This window comes from Cygnus atratus, chromosome 2, assembly GCF_013377495.2.
Source record: "Cygnus atratus isolate AKBS03 ecotype Queensland, Australia chromosome 2, CAtr_DNAZoo_HiC_assembly, whole genome shotgun sequence".
Lineage (NCBI taxonomy): Eukaryota > Metazoa > Chordata > Aves > Anseriformes > Anatidae > Cygnus > Cygnus atratus.
This window is the reverse complement of record NC_066363.1, coordinates 136,992,856-137,007,861: the sequence shown is the minus strand read 5'-3', so window position 1 is coordinate 137,007,861 and position 15,006 is coordinate 136,992,856. Positions and strand designations below refer to the sequence as shown.

The window sequence follows — 15,006 nt, the reverse complement described above, 5'->3', positions numbered from 1 at the left end:
GAGAAGGACTCCTGTTCTGGATTTCTTGGAGGAGCTCCAGCCCTACCACCATAACTGGCCTCCAAGAACGGTCCCCAGCCACAATGTCAGTGTAGACCCAGTTCATCCTGAGATAACTAAAACATTCTCAACTCAGGCTGCTATTGACCAAGAATTATTAGGGTGGGAGAAGGGGAAGCAAAAATCTGAACCAGATTCTGATATGTATTGCACAGACCAGGAATAGCTTAAGAGAAGACCCAAGAATCAGATACTCTTCCAAAGAGCTTGCAGACAAACCTAGTAGAGATGGTGCCTTTCCTGGACATAAGGGTAGTCATGGTGCTTAGCAGCTACTGCCAGGCAAGACCAGAGCTCAGTTAAGATCTTTCATGCCATAGCTAAAAATACCAGTAGTTAATAACATTTCAAGTTGTGTATAAGCAGGAAAACTTTAAAACTATTAGCGAGTGTCCAAAGGAGGACAATAAAGATGGTGAACGGTCTAGAGGGGAAGACACATGAGGAGCGGCTGAGGTCCCTTGGTTTGCTCAGCGCAGAGCAGAGCAGGCTGAGGGGAGGCCTCATGGCGGCCTGCAGCTCCCTCACGAGGGGAGCGGAGGGGCAGGCGCTGAGCTCTGCTCCCTGGGGACAGCGACAGGACCCGAGGGAACGGCATGGAGCTGGGACAGGGGAGGGTCAGGCTGGGGGTTAGGGAAAGGTTCTGCACCCAGAGGGTGGTCGGGCACTGGGACAGGCTCCCCAGGGCAGTGGTCACAGCACCAAGCCTGCTGGAGTTCAAGGAGTGTTTGGACAACGCTCTCAGACATAGGGTCTGATTTTGGGGTGGTGCTGTGTGGAGCCAGGAGTTGGACTTGATCCATGGGGGTCCCTTCCAACTTGGGATACTGTATGATTCTATGATTTCGTTATTATGCTATATATGAACACATACACTAAAACAAGTGATGATGGAAGAGGCATCTCCTCAGATAAGGACACTGCAAGAAGGAAACAATACACTCATTAATTCACTGCAGATGTTGATACAGGACCACAGGGAAGCAGGCATAGCTCCTTCAAGAACTGTTGACCAAAGGATTCAGACTGAACAGTTAGGTAAATGAAACTGAATGTACATGAAGAATAAAAAGGCTATGAAAGAAAATAAAAGTGGAAAAAAAAAAAGCAGGCCACCATCACCTTTTTTGATCTCCTTAGAAAAAGCCCTCAGCCAAATTTTAGTTTGAAATGTGTCATACTTACAGTGACATTTGCCTATGTTAATGCCACTTGCAAACCTGCAAGGGCATTAACAGTGGTGCTGACAATTTCTGTCTATCTCCATAGGCCTGGTGGCAGCTAGCAATTTTCATACCAAGGAAAGGAGTCAGCACATTGTCATCTTGGATCTGTTTGCTTGGAGTGGAATTACATAGCAAGAAAACCAGTCTTGCGTAGGAAGTCTCTTGCAGCTAGGAACACTACATCACTGAGTATCAAGTAGAGGAAGCCACATTCAACACAGTATGAGGAAAATTCATCGTTGGTACAACCCCAGGACACTTTCAACCTCACAAAATGGAGATAGCAGTAAATATATCTAGACTCACTCTCCTAGGTGTAGGCTGTGAGGCTAAGCAGGGGAAAGGGGATGACGATTTCCTTCCCTTTTGAGATTTTTTTTTTTCTTAAGGATTGAACATTGCTCAGAAGAGTATTCGAACTTAGACCTCTTCCTTTGTTCAAAAGGATTAGATTGTGGTACTGTCACATGTGCTTTCTGGAGGGCTATCCATATAGTCTCAGCTTATGAGACTTCTTTGACTTCCTTACAGGAAAGAAAGAGAGATTGCCAGAGGTCGCATGAGGTGCCAGAGCTCTCAATTTTCTCAGTGCGTTATGCACTCCATCTTCCATCCATAGCTCAAAGCTGAGCACAGGAAAGGAGAGAAGAGAAAGTAAAGGCATTACTGTTGGTGATGTCTAGAGGTACTTTCTGTCCTTCAGGATCCGCTTCTTCTACTTAGATGGGTTAAGGAAGTCTGAAGCCAGTTCTTTTGAAGTCTTTCCACTTCAAAAGAAGGGATGTGTTTTGAATCTTCCATATAAGAAATTGCTAAAATGTCACAGACAGATGAAAACAAACGAAAATAGACCCTTCTCCATAACTCTGTTCATGCTCAACCTATCTCCTTTCACCGAGGCTTACAAAGTCACCAGCACCTGAAGACATGACAGAATGGGATGGCAATTTTCTCAAAGATCAGAATTTTACTTAGACAGTCCTGGGAACTGTATGAAGTCACTGAATTGTAAATCGTCTTCCCTCCTCCCCCCCAGATGAAATCTGAAATTTTCCCTCAAAGATGTCTGCAGCAAGGAGGTCTGATTAAGCCTCTGATCACACTGGAGTGTAAAATTCACCTTGTGGAAGGCTTTAAAATGCTGGGTATCACTCAGGTGACGGTGGCCAATGAGCCTGAATTTGTCTGACAGCAAAATCAGACTTTTGCAGACCTCGTTTTAACAAGTCTTTGAACCTCCACAAGAAAGGAAAAAAAAAATCCCTCTGAAAAATCTCAGCTGCGGCTTACAACTGCAGCAAAGACAAGGTGCTACAAAAGAAGGGCTTGACCTTTAAAGATTCACAAGTACATATAAACATCGAAAGACAGATTACAAAAAGCACAACACCAAATAAACAAGTAACAAACTTGGAAAATACACGGGACCACAATAGCACAGCAAACACTAACAGCAACAAGGAAACGTCTCTTCCAGATCTACCATACAATCCTGCACCTAGCTTTTAAAAGCTGGAGTCTCCCAGCCAGTCTAGAAGACGTTCCATAAAGAGGCTTTCTAAGAGAAATGATTAATGAGGTTTCACTGACAGTTTTTTTGAAAAATGATGAGCTAGCTACATGCCTCTAATGAGTGTTTAAGTCTGAGAACTTAGTATGTTATGTTTATGAATTTCTTTATCCACTATATGGATGTAATTAACTCAGAGAAAACTGTCATGTGTCTGGCAGTTTCCAGATTTCTAAATTTAAAAGAACAACAACAAATAAATGGACACTGTTTACGTGAACCTGAAAGCATATAAGAGAAAACAAGATCGCTGCTGCTATGTTTTCATACAGACTGCTAAATTAGCATTATGCCAAGGGAGAAGTAAGCTTTCTCTAATCCTTACTTCTAAACTCCAGAGAGATCTACGCAGAAACAAGGAGGGAGAGCAGAGAGAAAATAACATGCAGGGGGGAGGAGCGAAATGATGCAACTAAGGAGTAAGAGCAGAAAGTTAATATTTAAAACCCAGGCCTCAGGGGTGCTCAGTGCTCTGTAAATAGAGCACTGATGATGATACTGAAAGGATATCCAGCTCACGCAGGAAAACTGCACAGTTTTTCCTTAAACAACTGTATTATTTCTTTTAAAAATCAAATTGTGACATGTTAACTTACCTGAACCTGACCCAGAAGAATAATCATCATCATCAATTGGATAGACGCCTGATGCTTCTTCAACAGAGCTGTTGTCCAGGTATAAATCCTTATCAGAGGTCAAATCTGCTCTCTGGAAAACAGATAAAAGTGAATGGTTAGAAAGATAACAGTTCTCTAGCATAGCAGGCTTAATTTTCTCTCCTATTTCCAAGGTTGATGTTAGTATACTGAACAGTTTATATTTTCAGTTTATGCAACGCATTTGTTGAATACGTTAACGAAATTTGTAAAAATCATAGCATAAAAAATATCCAAGGCTACCCAATGAAAACTAAGAAACTATCCAATCTGTGGGAAGCAAGTCTCCTTCAGATCACACTTCATCTCATTAAATGCATGAATGAATAAACAGGATTTGCAATACACTCTGAAGTACTTCTGTAAAAAGAAAGAAGCAAATCCCAGGACTGAAACCCTCTGTCAAGACCTCAAGTATACAAATCTAAGGGCTGTCATCTGAAGTCAGTCATTCGATCTCAAATGGGAAGCAATAAGAGTGCGTATCAGGAAACATCTCTGATGTACATCGAGCCAAACCTCGCTAAACTCTTTACAAGTTAGAATGAACAACAGGGCCTACAAAATACAAATATTTAAAAGACAATGCTGTTGATTAAGGATTATGACATTTCCAGATGGATCGATAGCACATCTACCAAATTCTGGTTAGGCGACCTACCTCAATTTCTAAATCGAGGCCTCTCTCCTAAAATTTAGCTTTAGCTTCAACAGGCTATAAAAATTGGCTTCTTGTGACTTCCACCACAAGTCTACAAGTTATTTCCCCACAAAAGACAGATTCTGCTGTAATGAGCCACCAATAGAACAAGGTGTCAATAATCACTTTAGACTGACAATTCGGGCTTTGAAAGATTAGAAATTGTCTTCCTCCATAGCAGCTTGTGATTCCTCAGAGCATAAACTGCCCTATGGCAGCTATGTGGCTTTGATTACCAAGAATGTACCTGCCTCTATGACTGCTAGTAATTTCACCATCATTTTTTTGTGAACATGTTTGCCACGACTTGTTGAAAAAAGGAGAAGTATGGCAGTTGCCAATGGAGTTTTTTCAGGAAGCACTTCTGTGCTGTGCGGGTGACGGAGCCCTGGCACAGGCTGCCCAGAGGCTGTGGGGTCTCCTCCTTGGAGCCCTTCAGAAGCCGCCTGGACGTGGTGCTGGGCACCCTGCTCTGGGTGTCCCTGCTTGGGCACGGGTGGCACCGGGTGGCTCCAGAGGGCCCTGCCATCCTCAGATGTCCTGGGACTCTGTGAGTTATAAGGCAAAGTGCAATATTACGCCAACATGCATCTCACATAATCACCCAAAACTCCATTCTGAGTCCCAAGAGTTTCCAACTGTGATCACTTTTTACTGCATGGCATTGATTGGCCATTTTATTCAACAAAATATTCACTACAGCTTTCCTAAAGAGGTAATAAACTGTGAAAGGTGTAACTCATGTATAAGACGACCCAAATCTGAGTTTCTAAGGTAACTTTTTCCCTTCAGGTGAAAAAAATAAGAGTATATCAGAGTGACAGACCTTTACACTGTCAGTACCCAAGGCTCTTCTAACAGCTCTGAACTAAAACAGTATTACCCTTTTTTTCTTCTAAAGAGGAGAAAAATCAAATGGTGCTTGGTCAAAGTCTGCTCTTGGTACTGCACCTTTTACCTGTGGGATATGGGGTGGGGTGACGGATGGACAGACGGACACACGGCGACTGTTTTTAAGATAGGTTTACAAAAGGCCTGCTCTCAGCTGCTGCTTCTAGTTCACACGGTCTGCCTACAGCTGGCTGCAGTCCAAAGCAGAAATTCAAGACGATGTCTGGTCACCATCAATGACTCAATTCCTTTAAAAGATGTCTCCAAAGGAAGCCTTCAAGTGCCTCGGTAGGTGCAAAGGTGGTATTGTAATTAAGACTCAGCTGAGACCGCTTCCGTATAGGAAAACAACTCCCCAGTGCAGAACAAATATCCTGCTATTGATCGGACGGCGACAATGGAACAAGCCACTTCACCCCGTTTTACTCTCGGCCACCATCCCAGTAAAAACAGCCCGCTCCTCAACATCAGGCAGGAAAAAACAAAACATTATTAAAAGGAAATGCAGGTGGCTGGCAATGAGCACAGAAAAGACACACAGTATTGAAAAGGTATCAAGGATAATAAATATTACCAACTCCAAGCTGAGAAAAAAAATATGATCTACCTGTAGAAATTTTGTAACAATGGAAATTGCCAATAGGATTTGGCAACGGCTGAGAAGCCGCCTGGGTTTGCAAATGCTAATGAATGAAAATAGGTCTGCGTGAGAACAGAGGCATCCCAAATCCATGCCCGGAATTTTTACTATTGAATAAAAATACAAACTTAACAATCAACTTATTTATTCCCCAGGCCATTTCCCATTTCTGTCTGTATCAGAAGCAAACTTAGCAGAATTGAACAAATAACAATAAAAAAAAAAAAAGAGAAAAAACAAATCAAACAACAACAACAAGCAAATGCCCCTCCTCCAAAACAAACAACCCTGTTTTGTTGCTCTTCCCAGCCTCACAGGAGTCGTCAAAGACTGAAAAGACCCTGGACAAGTTCTTCCAAAGACTCGGTTTCTGAAAGACAGCTCAGCAGCCAACCAAACCCAGCCCAAGCTTTGAGTGCCCTACTCAGCCAGGCTCCCTACCATCATATTCACTCCATTTCTTTCAATGATTTATGGCTTTTTGGCTGCCAAAAGCTTTCTTTTCTAGCTATGCCGAGATGTTCGTAAGCTTTAAATCAGCTGAAAACAGAGGAACAGAAATGGAAGAAACGCCTGGGTAGTTTTCAGCAGTAATTTTAGCATCCATTGTCTTTTATTCTGGGGATGCAAAGGACATACAGTGTGAAAAATTATTGAATATCTTGTGTTGTGGGTGGCACGACTCCATCAGAATGAGAAAGCTGTTCCCCACAGACTCTTATAGATCTAGTACACTGTTTACTATATGGAGAAATAAATGTTAGAGTGAACCCCAAGTGCACCCAGATTAGACCTCAAGCTCCATCTGAGGAAGACGCTTTGCAGCTTCTCTGGACAGAAAGTCCCTTGTTTCAGCCCATTTCCATTATGAATGGTCTCTCCTGTGGAACCTGGGCAGGACACAAGCCCCCTCTCAAAGCAGAAGGGCAAAGAAGCAATCCCTGGCTTAAAAATCCCCGGGCATTGGCACGGACAAATGCACTGCACTGTCCCCGTGTAGTCTCTCTGCAAGCTGGCTACCAGAGTCAGGATGGGAGCATCCCCTCTACACCCTCAGCTTGTGTCTCCTTTCCCAGTTGCTCAGCAGCACACAACTCCTTTAGCCCACTTGGAACAGAAATTGTCTTAAGAAATAATAAGAAAGAAAAAAGAGTTAACATTTTTGCACAGACATTAAAAATAATTCTGTGGAGATTAAGCTTAGAAAAATGAGAGCCAGTTAATAGAAATAAAAGAATACATCGCGGTGCTTAAGTGAATATCAAGCACTGAAGCTAAGCTTCGCAATTTTATGCTATGTAAAATGAATTTGATTTAATATTTGCTCGACAAACGTTTTCTTGCTTGTCAGCTGGGAATCCATGGGGGCCCGTGGACCAATTCCAGGGTGTCCACAAAAGATAAGTTGGAAAAATGAGCCTATTGTCAGCATGCTTGCACAGAGAAAGGTCTGTAGTAGCACTTTAATGCATTTAGGAGAAAAATAACTTTGCAAATTCTAACTCCATGAATCTTCTGTAAGTTACTCTGAAGGCCAAATATTTAAGGGGCTATTTCCCATGGCTAACAATTGAATTGATGGCCCTCGTGTCACTTTTATGTAACAGCATTATTTTCAGTTCTATTAAAACGGCAGGAACACCAGGCAGGGATGTCTACGTTATCAGTCCTTTAATCTGGCCCTGAAGCCACAAAAACTGCTCATTACCTCTTGACAGAGACTGCATTCTCGTCCATCATTGTTATCCCACTTACTTTTTTATTCCAAGAATATAATGCTGCAAAATCCTGTGACCTGAATACTTCACATACTACATGCCAACGATCACTGATTCCTGTCTGGTTATTGACTATACTGGCATAAAATCTAAATCTCATGGATGTAGTGCAGATTAGCACCCATCAAGTACTAAATAGAAGATACTCCCATACCAGTTATATGCTGAATTTGAAATCTCAAAGTCTTTATTTTAGTAAAGCTTAAATTTGTAATGATTTTTATGTTAATAGATTCAGGATCATCCAGGACATCCTAAAAATAAAAAACAACAACAACAAAAAAAACCACCTCTCATTCTGGCACAAAATGAGAGGAAACAAAAAAAAAACAAACCCTGATTCAACTTCTTATGAAAGGCATAAATCATTAATCAAAATTGTGATGGCAAAAATTAAAAACAATCCTCAGACAGCAGTAGGGCTGGAAATGGATGGCACACATTTATTTATGTATTTAAAAAAAAAAGTAAAGATTGCCCTGTACTAGCCATTCCCTTTTGCAGGCCTGTTGTTACAGTCAGTCCTCCCATCATGTAGGGATGATTTAGGAGCAAGACATTAAAGACATGTATGCCATAAGGACGAAGCCAAGAAAGCTGGTGTGAGGAGCAGTGGAGAAGAAAGAGGAGGAAGTCATGTCTACCACGCATGTCGTGGCTGTTTGAAACAACAATGAGTAACTGACATATGGAAGGAAACATTTTATTACTTACAGATGCACTCAAATTTCTCTCTCTCCCTTTTTTGGTATATCTATGGGATAGAGAATTTGAGGTTTGCAGCAAGGTTATTAATGGTACACTGCCTCCGTTTTTCCCCAGATGGAAATCTTTTAGATGTAACCCGTTTAGTATGCACAGAACCAGACTAATATTTTAAAAGTGATGTTATATCACAAATCTCTAAGCCAGAAGGCTCTAAAAATTTGCAAGCATTACAGCTGTTGATTAGTCAGAAATCTTGTATGTAAGGAGGAGAAAGGAAAACACATTTTCCTCTTCTATTAGCAGATTGTGCTGTTCAATTAGCGCAGGTATAAAAGTATGTTCAGCTGGTGATTCTGAATTCATCAAAGTGAGTTACCGTCCATATGTACTACCTTTTTGGAAAGCTAAATACGTGCATAAATTCATCTAAAGCCTGAGGGCCACTGCACAAACTCCCACAGAAAGCTGGAGAAAAGAAGGAAAAACTGTGCTTCCTTGTAAGCTTCCTGCAAAAGGACTATGATCTATGTCCTAACAGACCTCAGCAACAGGTGCTGATCCCAAAGCCAGCAGGCATCTTGCTAACGCTGCTCGCTGTTTGTCTTTCCTCATTACACCAGGAAGGCTGGTGAGACCGTTCCCTAAAGAGCTTGTTAACTTGATCCAGGAATAAAAGTCATGATTGCTCAGAGAAGCTGTGGCTGCCCCATCCCTGGAGGTGCTCAGGGCCAGGCTGGATGGGGCTTTGGGCAACCTGGTCTGGTGGGAGGTGTCCCTGCCCATGGCAGGGGGCTGGAACTGGGTGGGCTTTAGGGTCCCTTCCAACCCAAACCATTCTGTGATTCTATTTGAAACAAGAAACTACTTTTTCCCAGAGAAACGCGTTACCCAGAGGTCATACTCTTCCTGCCATTTCCATCATGTTGCTTTTCCCAGGGACGAGCTGCTGATGGCTCCGACAGTGCTCACCCCCCTCCTTCAGCCTGAGCACCCCTGTGTGGCCTGCCTGCACCCTGCTACCAACACAAGATTTTGAGGGAGGTTTGTACATTATGAGATTGGACTCTCCAAGAATATTTTCCACCAAATGTCTTATTACGGATGCCTTTCTTTCCATTCAATGATATGTCCTACAGCTGGGCACAGAAGAAAGGGGAAGGAAAGAAGTACTACTATCGAGGTAGTCCTTACTATTTCCTTTCAAGGTTGTGGTGGCCACTTTTAAGCACTCACAGGCCAAATTCTTCTCAACAAAAACCAACTGTAATGGGACCTTAGGCAGAAACAGTGGTGATATGGGTTACAAGGGTGGAGTGCTATGGGATTTAAAAAAAAAAAATCGGATGCTAATAAATAGCAGTGTAATTTATGCACAACGCTCTGAGGGGTCCCCATTTTCTTCCTTGGAGACACCATGCTGCCTGCACAAGGGTGATGTTAGCGGGGTGGGTATTGGCCACAGGAAAGCTGCCCTACACAACAGTTAGGGCAATTGCAATCATAGCAGAAGCCTTCTTTCCATAACAAGAGGCATTAGACTGAATTTTGCTAGTTTCAGAGCCAGCGTTTCGTAGGGACACAACCATCTGCTTTGCTCATTTCCCCTGAATCATTTCTGACACAGTAGCCATCTCCCAGCTCTACCTCGGCACTGCACGAAACCCCGTAAGTGCTCCCCAGGGCCGCAGACTTTCAGTGCCAGTCCTGCTCGTCCGCAGAGGCGATGTGAAAACCAGCCTCACGCCGGGAACTGCCTGTACCGCCATGCTCCGTTCCCCTGCCTCCCCCACCATCGTTTTTGGCCAAGGAATCAACACGGTTGGATTTCAGTGACTCATTCCGGTACAGCTGATTTCCAAAAGGGGTTTTTAAAAGCATAGAGGATGTTCGCTGCCCTTCCTCAGGTAAGGGTAAAACAGCACGTCGGCTTTGTACGAGCGTCCCTACTAAACCCAGCACCATCAGCAGCCCGGCCTGGTGCGGCCTGGTGTGGCGCCGGCACCACACGCCAGAAAGATTATTCACGCTGCTTGGGCCTCGTGTAGGAGAACTTCCTGATGCTGCACAAAACCATAGCTCCGGGCTTTGAACCTCCCCTGACGGATGAAGAAAGCGTCTGACCATTTGTGGTGGTTGAGGAAAAGCGTCGAGCCCGAAATAAACACAAGTAGTGAAAAGCGCCTCGCTACTGCGAGCGCTCAGCAGCGGGAGTCTACCCAACGAGCTGATGTACAGAGATTGCCTGACGTCGGAGCCAAGAGTCAAAATATGTGTGCTTTTAAGATGCACACAGTCTGTTACGCCAGGCTAATTACCAAAACAGAGGCATATTTGACAGCGACAGAATTAATAAAAACAAATTTCACTGGTGTCAGGCATTTCGGCAGCCTCGTAGCTCGTGCTGAAGAAGACAACACCACAGCCACGGTGCTCACGGGGAAATACCTGAAGGCAAAGAGCACCCCAAGGTGAGGAGACACGAACAAGCCACCACCATCCCAGCCACCCTTTGCTGATGGCCACATACCAAAGCAACGTTGCAGTCGATAGATTGCAGTTCACACTCTAACAAAGTCACAGAAACTTGTGTGTCTGTTTTCTAACAATCATCTGCGCCTTCAGAAATTTTCCCAAATGTGCGATTGCATGCCGTATGGTACATTACGTGACAACAGAACTTAAAATGATAACAGAACTTGTTCAAGCTTAATTGGAATTGGTTTTCTTCCCATTAGAAAGACTCACAGATCTCTATAGCGAGTCTTTGGCCTGCTTACAGTTTTGGAGCTGAGGCTTGTCCTGCCTTGAGGAGAAAGATAAATGTCCTCTAACGTTCTGGCCTGTTTGAGGTAAATTCCAATGGAAAAAGCTTCTATCTTTCCACTTCTTCTCACAGCATCTGACTTCCAGCTGTGCACCATTTATCCACTAGATCAAACTTCTTCTCTATTAACCCAATTCCTCGTCCAGTAACTGTGCTGCCCAGGGTGGGACGGAGGTCGCTATACAAAGATGCAGGAGGGAGGCAAGCACTGCAGCAGGTGGGGATAGAGCTTTCATTTTTACCATGAGTGCCAATTTGGGACAAAGAACAGAACAAAGAACTTGCTCCATGCACTCCAGCTGCAACAGACATTTAGAAGGTGTGTAACAGAGATCACTCCAGTTATCCAACAGCCCTCCTAGGCTATTCAACCAGGCTTTAGCCCACTTGAAGATGTATTAAAGGACCACTGTGCAAGACCAGAGGTGGGTCTGCCCCTACAAGAGATGCCTTCATTACCCATCCTGCAGAAGATACCTACCTCTTTATTTGGTTATACAGAATCTCCTGAAACAACAAAGCTCTGCCTCTCTGTGCCTCTGCCATTGCTATACCCCAGTCAAGAGCAGCTCCTCACTAGGGCAGTCTTCTCAGCTGTCCCATAGCCTTAACCCACAACTCGGCAAGTAAAAGTTACCTAGATTACAGATATGCTGAAAATGCTGAAACTGATGCGTTTTATTTTTTTTCTACAGCACTCAAAACTTCCTGCTGTTCTAGGCCCCAGAGGGGAACAGGAGCTGTGTGGTCAGACCCCCTCCGCAGAGGCTACAGGATAGGACCAAGGAACCCTCCTAATCCAATTGCCATATAGATTTACTCCAACCATTACTTAGGAATGATGGAGCATAAGGCAAATCTGATATAAACAAACAAAACTACAAACAAACAGTGCTGCTGTGCTGTTTACATGAAGCCCCTGATTTTATATGATTTTGGCATTCCCTGACTCTACCCCAGCAGGCCATTCTCTCCGTGAAACCGAGAACCGAACACTGCAGCTTAATTGTCTCCTTTACCTTTAAAACCTCAAGACTGCTTAACAGTCAGGGTAGAGTATGAAGCAATTCTAGCTTCCCACGTAAAAGTGAAAGTTTAACGCCAAAGTTTCTCTGGGAATCCCAAAATTAAAAGATTCAAAGCTCTTGCAGCCTTCATGCCAAGCCATCAATCAGTACAAAGAACAGTTTATTCTTCAACTCTGCCTTTGACGTAGGCACAGTATAACAGGGAAACTATTTTAGGTGGGCTACAGCTGAATCAGCTTCCAAAGTGCTACTCCAGACTGAAATATGAAAGGGCAATGTGCCGGCAAACCGGCATCAGCAGCTAGCAGCCAGCAATGTGCATCACAGATTGATTTATCTCAATTAGCATAGCAATTTTCTGCACGTTTCCCAAAAAGCACTGATCAGTTTCACCAAAAATAGGATCAAAAACACCATGCAAATCGTTGTCATGGCTCAAAACGCTAATCAGTTTCTTCAGGACACATCAGCCAATGTGCAGACAGGTTAAATTTAAGGCACAGCCGTGACCGAGAAGCTAAATGTGTTCCTTTGAAAGCGCTGAATGAAGAGGTTAGGGTATCTTCAAATCGCTCGTCACCAGCCTGACCCTAATGGGAGACGCAGGTAACTTTTGCAATCCAGGTCCTAACTACCCGTACCTGCCCCGGTCAGTGCTTTTGATGTGCGTTGGCTTTTCCATCCACGCCTCCCCTTTCCTTTTATGCTTTACCGATCCTTCTTCCTAATCAATCAGAGGAACGAACACGTAATTTTCCTCCCTCCTCTCGAGAATGTGGATGAATGATTAAAGCTGCCAGGGCAACCTCCCTGGCATGCATGCCAATAACTTCCCACCTAATAGCCTTTCCTCTGCCTCACTGCCCTGGCCCACTGGTGATTACTGCAATCCCTTGAAGTGGTCAAATTGCAGGGCAGCCCCCATGGAAACCTATTTGGAACTGTTCAAGCTCATACCAAAGAATGATGTTTTTAATACAGGTTGTTCTTTTTCGAGCCCTACAAAAGCAGCTGTAATCAATCGTAGTGGGAGCACTGCAAACCTCCACCAGTTTCAAAAGCCCCATATCGATTCCTTTCCAGTCCGTGGATTTAAACAAAATAACCCCATGTGAGGAGTCCACAATCAACTAACATGAAACTGTTTAAATTAAGACATTTTTGCCGCTAGTAGCAGCAATTTGCAATAAGCTATCTCAACCAATTAAATTCCTTTAGAATGAACAGGCAGATTGCATATAAAACAAATACATTATTCAAGTTACATTGAACGCCAATTAAATATTACCAGTAAAGATTATGCATTGCACCTGAAGCTTGTCAAAGGTGATAAGGAATCAGGCTTCACAGTTTAAAGACAGATTATTTGCACTTCTTGAATGCAGCACGGTGAGCAAGCATAACCTGTTATTCAATAGACAATTAGTCGTTGAACAACAAGGTCCACGGACCTCAGCGAGCACTTCTGTTTCCCAGATATAGTCAGCAGACTCTGGTGACGTTCCACCAAAGCTCTCTGCAGGTGAAAAACAGCCACTGGCAGATCTGAAATCTGTTTGATCTTTCTAAAATTGTGTGCTATCATAGCAATTGCCTGAAGGAATTTCCCCCTTTCCAGCAAACATGTGCAACGCATTTCAGAAGATGGTCATAAACTGCTCTAAACTAAGAGAAACCCTGGACCCTCTAGAACAGAGACGGATGCTGGTGGTAACACATCAATATCCCAGGCTCACTAGGCTCTTACTTAAGGAAAGTAAAGCTCCAGCAAGCTTTAAGAATGCTTAGATGAAATGCTATACTCTCAGTTTTGTTTCAACAGGATATACAGGCTGTGCCCTCAACATGAGAGAAAAGAATCCCCTTTTAAATAAATATCTTAAAAAAACAAACAAACCACAAATCAATGTCTTTTATATTACTCTGGGTGCTGAGAAACAGTGAAGATTTTCCACCAAAAAATGGTACCTAATGATATAAAATGCAAATTGAACTGCAGTTTAGTGTGAACTTCGTGTAAACCAGCAGAACACACTGCATATGCTGTCTTCTTCGTTGGGTCCACAGAAATGATTGCTTCTGCATGTGTTCAGGTAACTATTTCCACCTGGTCAGGTGGTGGCTGGAAGTGCAGAGCTGAGGGATCAGTTTGTCCTCTGGCAGAACGGATAAACCGAAAATCGGGTTAAGTTAGGTCAGGAGAAGCCAAGCAGACAAATGGTATCACTGCTGCTTTCTGCTTCTCGGACAGAAACAGCAAGCAGAAGACACGAAGAGACCAGGTTCATCCTCGTGAGATACCACTTTGTATCCCAGATCCCCAAACCGTAAGACAACAAACAACTTTATTGTGTTTCCAGGTGCCAACCAGTCTAACACCCACTCATCTTACTGGTCTACAAGATTAAGTTGTTGGATTCGGCGCTCTGATCCCGTCTTACTTCACTGAATTTCTGCTACAAAGGCTCGGTGTTCATATTCCCTTTGATGTGTACAAAGATAAGAGACGAATTTACTTCAGATGGGATAAAACATCACTCTAATAACTTCTTCTATAAAAGTGGTTGAGCGAAATCAGAGATACGGCAGCTTGCACAGGCGGCACGGCATCAGGAGCAGTCTTCTGTCTGGTATGCTGCCCTTCAGGCACGGCTCCCCCGCTTCCACCAGGGAGAAGAAAAGGCTGGGACACCCCGGCAAGCCCGCCCGGCTCCCCAGCCCGGGACGACAGACGGGGTGGGCTCCCTGCCTGCAGCCCCAGCCAGCTTCCCAGCCAGGCGGTCGGGGAGAGGAAGAGAAAATGAATCAGGTAGTCTGCTGTGAATATATAGGAATTGCTCAAATTAAAAGTTTCAGCTGGAATTACACAAAAGGGCCACCCCTTCAGTGAGTTATAATTTTTCATTTTAAAGCACGGGCAAGAAA

At 43.7% G+C, this 15,006-nt stretch overlaps 1 protein-coding gene across 1 annotated transcript in view; it reads right to left on the bottom strand.

Annotated features, from left to right (window-relative positions):
- SDC2 (syndecan 2) overlaps positions 1-15,006 on the bottom strand; it is a 59,405-nt gene that overhangs the window by 9,093 nt on the left and 35,306 nt on the right. Inside the window, exon 2 of the mRNA XM_035546168.2 lies at positions 3,453-3,564. Coding sequence (XP_035402061.1) covers positions 3,453-3,564 — 112 coding nt within the window. The remainder of the gene's footprint in view (positions 1-3,452; positions 3,565-15,006) is intronic.